Source organism: Nuphar pumila, unplaced genomic scaffold (genome assembly GCF_984573655.1).
Source record: "Nuphar pumila unplaced genomic scaffold, dmNupPumi1.hap1.1 HAP1_SCAFFOLD_1579, whole genome shotgun sequence".
Classification (NCBI taxonomy): Eukaryota; Viridiplantae; Streptophyta; class Magnoliopsida; order Nymphaeales; family Nymphaeaceae; genus Nuphar; species Nuphar pumila.
Window position 1 is genome coordinate 25,003 of NW_028323715.1, and position 6,574 is coordinate 31,576.

Genomic DNA, 6,574 nt, shown 5'->3' on the forward strand with positions numbered 1-6,574 from the left:
TACATCCAGTGTGCCAGATCATCGGACTTATGAAGTCTCAAGCTCTGCCAACTACCTCGAGCTTCATGACAGCTGGACATTGTCATCCCAATTGCCATGTATTCACTACCCAACATCCATCATTGAGAACATGCTGCTCCGTGGTTTGACATGGTTTGACATTTCATAAGGCCGACATGAACGGGCGGTCCCAGTTGGAAATGCAGAGGCATACAATTCATTTGCAACACCAACGCCTCAGACCGATCCTGCCGCCTGACAGCTGGCATGCCAGGCACACAGGTCTCTCATATGTGCAACAGAAATGGAGATACAGCATAGGCACGCACTGGTCCAAATCCTCGTCATCGCTACCCTCGTCCGCATCGGATGCATCGTCAGCATCCTCATCATCGTCATCATCGTCCATGTCCTCGTCGTCATCGTCACCATCATCAAGGGCTTCAAAGTGTTCCTCGATGAGCTTCTCCTCTGCTGTCTTCTTCCTACTGCCTGCACCACGTCAATACTTGGATGAGCTGACCATGGCTGACTACCGCCCCTCGTTTCATCTGAGTTGTTGCTCAGCCTGACCACGCTGGAGGCTTCCTATCTGCTGCCTGGAAGGACAGACGACTCCACCTTCCAGATTTTGGTAGCACTTCCCATTGACCTGCCAGATCCTATTGACACGTGCAACTGCATACAAGCAATGCTGTGATTGAAAGGAGTGAAAAGGAAAAGCAGGGGATTGGATCGCACTTGCATTGGGGTGGAGCTCCTTGTACGTTTTACTGTGATCGTCGATTTCGAAGTCTTTGTCCTCGAAGAGGGCAGCAAAGCGATGATCCTGCAACAGGTCAGTCGCCGATTCGCCGTCCTTCTTGATATTCTTCTTCTCAGTGTCAGCAGCTGCCATCTCCGCAGCTTGCAGCCGGACGTGGGCCTGAGCATTGACCTTTGGAAGCTTCTTGACCTGCAATCAACGCCTCTCTTTCAGTTGCCGCGCAACGGCAGCTTGCAACAACCCGCCATGAATGAATGGCAGGTACATACAGGCGTTGCATGCTCCCGCGGCCATCAAACTTGTCTTTCAAGTACTTGCTTTACTCTGCCACGGTTTTGATCCCAAGACACTCTGTGATCGCAAATATCTATGTGCATGCCCAAGTAATGTATTCCCAAGTAGTTCTCGGAGTTGTCCATGTGGATGTGGTAGCGTTGTATAAAGACACAACATCATCATGCAGCAGTGTTGTAGACGATGCAAGATCGTCATCTCCGCTTGTTGTGTCCCCATCGTAATCTCACACACTACCATCAGACGGTAAGAATCGACCACGAGAAACACATGTGCTTGTTATTGTCTACAGTGTGAACACATGCGTGGGAATGTATGTCAGCCATTTCACATGCTCTTATTACTTGCAGTAAAAGCATGTGGGATCGTACCAATGAAATGCGTGATTGCCGCTCCTCCTCAACCTTTTCGGCAATGCGTTTCTGTCTGTAGACCTCGTACGCAAACGGATCTTTGCGGTTCTTGGCTTTGTGGTAGAGGCGGTTGTCGATGAAAAACCCATGCATATACGCCCTAACCATTGAAGTGCCGAGAAGATGGTCCAGCTCCAGGCGCTCGAGGTCCGCCTTTGTCACAAACCTGCCAGTTTCATAACCTCGTGTTCAGCTCATGATCCCGCCAGCCAAGGCTTGTGCAAAACTTTGCCACATGATGGCAATTGCAACCCTGTACTTGATGTCGCGCTTCATGCAAGATGCACCACTCAATGGGTATGTCTATGTCCATGTGGATCTGGTAATGCTGTAAAACCATATATCATCATCAAAATCATGTAAAGCCGTGCGCAACAGGGATACAAATGTCTGGACCTAAAAGCAGACACTTTCTCCTTCTGTGAGAAAAGAGCATGGCGCGATGCGCCCCTTCCTGTCAACCGTCGTGCACGGCACTGACTCTCAAAGCTTTTACCGGATGCCTGGCTGCATCCTTCAGGTGGCACTGGATTCCTCACAATATGCACTACAGTATGGCATTTGTCCCAACCGTCACCAGGAGGTTGGAACATACAAGGCATCTGCCATGCAGTTGTAGAGCTGATGCACGATGGTCAACATGAGTTCGCAGAGAAAGAGACGTTCGAGCACTCATGAACACGTCACACCCGGCACGATCAAACGCAATCGACGTTTCCTCTGAAGCCAAATCCCGGCCCAACCGCACCGCCACTGAGGAGCTACCTATGCCACAAATCACACAAATGTAGGATTTCTTGCAGGGCAGAGGACGAAGAAGCTGACTTGCCAGGTCAGGGTATGGCAAGTCAGGCTGACCCAGGCATGCTTGCCTCAGGCAGTGGTAATGGCTCTGATTCCAAGCAGTTCTTGGAGTTGCCAATGTCCATGTGGATGGAGTGGCGTTGTGAAAGATACATCATCCTATCTCTATTGCTGACGTGGCCTAAAGGCTCTTTACACCGTTGCGAGTGTGTGTTGTATTGATTCCAACAGCCTGAGCAATGGTGATTCTGTCTCTCTGTGTAACAGAAGATACATCAGCACCATTGGCAAGAACGGCGATGTACCTTTGCTGCAATGACGAGGCATTAAAAAACCCCCGGTGATCTCACATGAGGAATACACGCGGAAGGAAGCCACACCTATAGTCGTCATACACAGTGGTTGTAGCACCTTCTTCGAGCTCGTCGACAACGCCTTCCAGGTAGCTGCACCAGCGGGGGGCTGGGCCAAGCGATGGCACAAAATAGACGCCGATCTGAGTGAAATCGCCCCCCACGAATATGAGGCCGGAGCCCGGCCAAATGCACAAGTCGTTGATGTCTCCGTGCCCTGGCTCAATGTTGGTGTGACCCTTGCCACTCTGCATGTCCCAGATCTGCACACATGCACGCGTGTGAAACAAGCGTGTGCGCAATAATACGATGGCACCAAATCCGGCTGCCGAGACCGGTTTCGACCTTGCCGAGGCTTCTTCGGACGCCACAGCTGCGAGGCATATGCAATACCATGGCGCAGAACGATCACTCAGTGTATAGCGAGAACTCTGGACACTCAACCACGCCCGATGACATCATCTCATGCGCCGGGAACCGCTCGCATGAAGATGAAATACAGCTTGTACATGCTTCCAAAGTAGTTCTTGGAGCTGCCAACGTGCATGGAGGTGCGGTAGTGTTGTAAAATGATACATCCGATATATGTTGTCAAACGATACATGAAGCGTCCTCAGCCAGCATTTTCCAGAGCACCTCAACGCTTGCATGGTTATGAAATGAATGAAACTTGACCACTCAATTGACCGCTGCAGCGGTAAATTTACTGGGCCCACCAGCCCCGCAGCGACGAACTTTGCTTCTTAGAAGCAGCGGTACGATCGGAGGCCAAGTGCGGTGCGTGACACGCACCTTGACAATGTGCGAATCCGTGGAAATCACTCGCTGTTGCGAGGTGTGATCACCCACAGCTCTGTGGAACTTGATGTCCTTGATGGGACAGTCATACATGTGGTCCTTGACCGTCATGGGAGTTGACCGCCGCAGGTCAAAAATAGCAACCTTGCCCCCTGCAAGCGTGCCACCAGTTTGTCAGCATGTGTGGCACATTGCGATCACTCATCATGCGAGCGTACGCGTTCAGAAATCGAGCAGCAAAACGCAAGAGCACTCAAACAGCGTTTTGCAACTCGCTCCACGGCAAACCACACACAATCAGAAAGAGCATACTTTGAGGACGTTGAAAAGACAGGATTCCCTCGCATCTGTTCCCTGCGACGATCGCGCATAGTTCTGCAATCTGATGACGATGAACTCCAGACACTCTTGCAGATGTGGATGAGGTACCGTTGCAAGGGATGGCATCGTTGTATGACAAATTCTTACAATACATGTCCAAGACTACATGTCCCTGTGGGAACACGTGGCTCAGCCTGGGTTTCGTGACTAAGCTGTAGAAACTTCCAGAATATTCCATAAGCTTCCAACAGCCTGGTCGTGAGTGCGACAGTTTTGCGCCTGAGGTGAAAGTGCACGACACGGGGGGTGCGGGGGTTGTGAGCCGAAATCGTGCCTGCAGTCCCGGCGGCGATGTTGAGGCCGCTGTCATCAAAACGGAGCGCGGTGAGCGCCTCATCAGGGTGGCCGAGGGCTGTCGCCACATCCAAGCAGCCAATGGCGTTGCTGACGCGGAAGTCGAAGCACTCGAGGTTGCCATCCTCACCCGCAACGGCCACCATGCCATGCATCGGGGACACCCCGCACGCGTTGACGGCCGGCACCGTCGTTGGCAGAGGGCTCAGAAAGCGGCCTTCGGAGAGGTCGATCCGCCAGATTTCTGCAGCGCTTCCAACGACGATGAGCTCTGCGTTGAAGTCGAGATACGCGAGGTCCCGCCCCGCCTTTGGGACGCGCGTGATCAGATGCTTGCCCATCCTCGTCTGGAAGTTGACGGTCCGGTCTGCTCCTAGGAACACGCATTTGGAGTAGTCCTCTGTCAGAATCTGCAACCAAGTAAACAGTGCCGTGATGTTCATGCGCAGGTTGCCTGTCCACAAGCTCACAGATTGGTGATCATGAGAACGTTGGTACTTTTTTTGGATTGTATGACATATATAAGCGCAATTGCGCGATTGCCTCAGGTGACGGTAATGGTAGCACTGATTCCCATGTAGTTCTTGACGTTGCCAATGTCATTTGGATGTGGTAGTGTTATAAAAAATACATCATCATCCTTTGGGAATGTAACAGGGCCTCGACCGCGGCGAGGTCTCCGCTCTCGCCGTACACTTTCGTTTAGTTTGATTGGACTACGGCCTGTGAGCTCGCATACGTACCTATGTCTACGTGTGCCTGCGAGCTCCTCTGTCGGACACCTTGGCTCCAGCAATTTTGACAGCCACCAAGACCATCTCGGCCGCGCTGTGCACACTCTCAGCTCACAAGATGCTGGATTAGCAGAGTCTATACACCTCCCACAAACATGACTGCACTTCGTTGATCCGATTTGCTTGGCAAACCAACATATGATGCTGGACACGGTCTGGACCGGGTTCTTCTAGTATGGTTCACTGCTCAGCTAAGAGTGCCGTCACGTGACACCTTGCGACGTACGTACATGTGGAAATTTCACTTGACATGTGGGGTGCGTGTTGCAGTTGGGGCACCTAGCATTCCTGTCCGTATGCAAGCATTGAGTCTGCACAGCGACTCGTGACGCAGAGGAGCCGAGGGAGGGGGGCATGCCTGAAAATCCACAATTTCTGCATCAAAGTGGCGCTCAAACTTGAGCGAAAGGTTCTGGACATCAAACACCTGAACACGAGGTGCATGGATCCCAGAAGCAAATATATATTGCTGATCTTTGGTGTGCTTGATTTTGTGACAGGCCGACGGAAAACCGAAGCCCTGAATAAGCTCTACGTGTTTGGTGAAGGAGTCGTCCTTGCTGAGTGACTGCTTTCTCCGCTTGTCCGTTACCCACGACGGAAGGTTCTTGCCGGCTGTAACATTGTAGACCTTCACCCCGTCGGACTCTTGCACCTTCACAACCATAGTTCCTGTCCCTTCTGGGTACTTCCGGCTGAGGCACCGTTACGTGTGCGTTGTCGGGAGGACGCCCTGCGTCTGCGCTGCCTATATCTGGGTGGGGCAGCTCTCCTGCATACACATTTACGAGAGTCGAGAGGTTTACTTAGCAACATGTTTAACATTCATTCCCCCATGCACCCGCAACGTCCAGGACGCACAACACTGCTTTTCTCCGAAAGGCCTTGCCCATGCACAAATTGATTTGTACATAAATAAGCATACGAATACATCCAATTCTGTCGTTTCTGCGCACCACTTTCGCATGTCGCAGGGCTTGAACGAGGACGCACGTTTCATAGGGTGCGCTGGTAGCGCACCAGTTAAGACTGCTGGAAAAACCCAGCCGATATATACTTCAGTGACAAAACCCCTTTTAAGCACAGTTCAAAGTTGCGTGCTCGACGCTCGCTTGTTACTTCTTAAACGATAGCAGATGGCATGTGACACATTTCTGCTGACGGCTATCACAAACCCCTCTCTGTCCATGCCTCTCAGTGCGTGCACTTTTGTCAGAGCAACTCCTGTTGCCAAGGTCTTGTGTGATTTCATTGCCTTTGCACCTCGTCTTGCCGCGTGGAGAGAATTGCTGCTGCTGTGGTGTTGTAACTCTAGGAATAGGTGGCCTATCACAGATATCTAGGGAAAACGTGAAGTCGTCATAACGTTGTGGACATTGGACGGACAGAGAAAGCACAATATCCAAGCGGCAGGACAATCAATGTATAAGACGAGCCTTGGGGGGGTAGCCGATGACTGCTACCCCGAGTTGCATGCGAGCGATTGTGGTCCAGTCCATGCATCCAGTCCATTCATGCTCAGTGTTTCAAAGAGTTTGTTATTCGGGCAAACAGCGGAGAAAAAGTGGAAACTTGCCTGAATAGCGTACTCTTTGATACACTGAGCATGAATGGACTGGATGCATGGACTGGATGCACTGAGCACACTCTGTCTACACTGTCAAGGGCTGATCATGA

General features: G+C 51.5%; 1 protein-coding gene across 1 annotated transcript; it reads right to left on the bottom strand.

Annotated features, from left to right (window-relative positions):
- Positions 1–2,458: 2,458 nt before the first annotated feature.
- LOC149809193 (uncharacterized) lies at positions 2,459–5,564 on the bottom strand. The gene is made up of 6 exons (XM_089994958.1): positions 5,256–5,564; positions 4,847–4,931; positions 3,916–4,557; positions 3,423–3,580; positions 2,639–2,893; positions 2,459–2,587 (listed from the first exon to the last, which is right to left on the bottom strand). Exons 1-6 carry the CDS (start codon positions 5,562–5,564, stop codon positions 2,459–2,461), a joined length of 1,578 nt encoding a protein of 525 aa, XP_089851084.1.
- Positions 5,565–6,574: the final 1,010 nt, after the last annotated feature.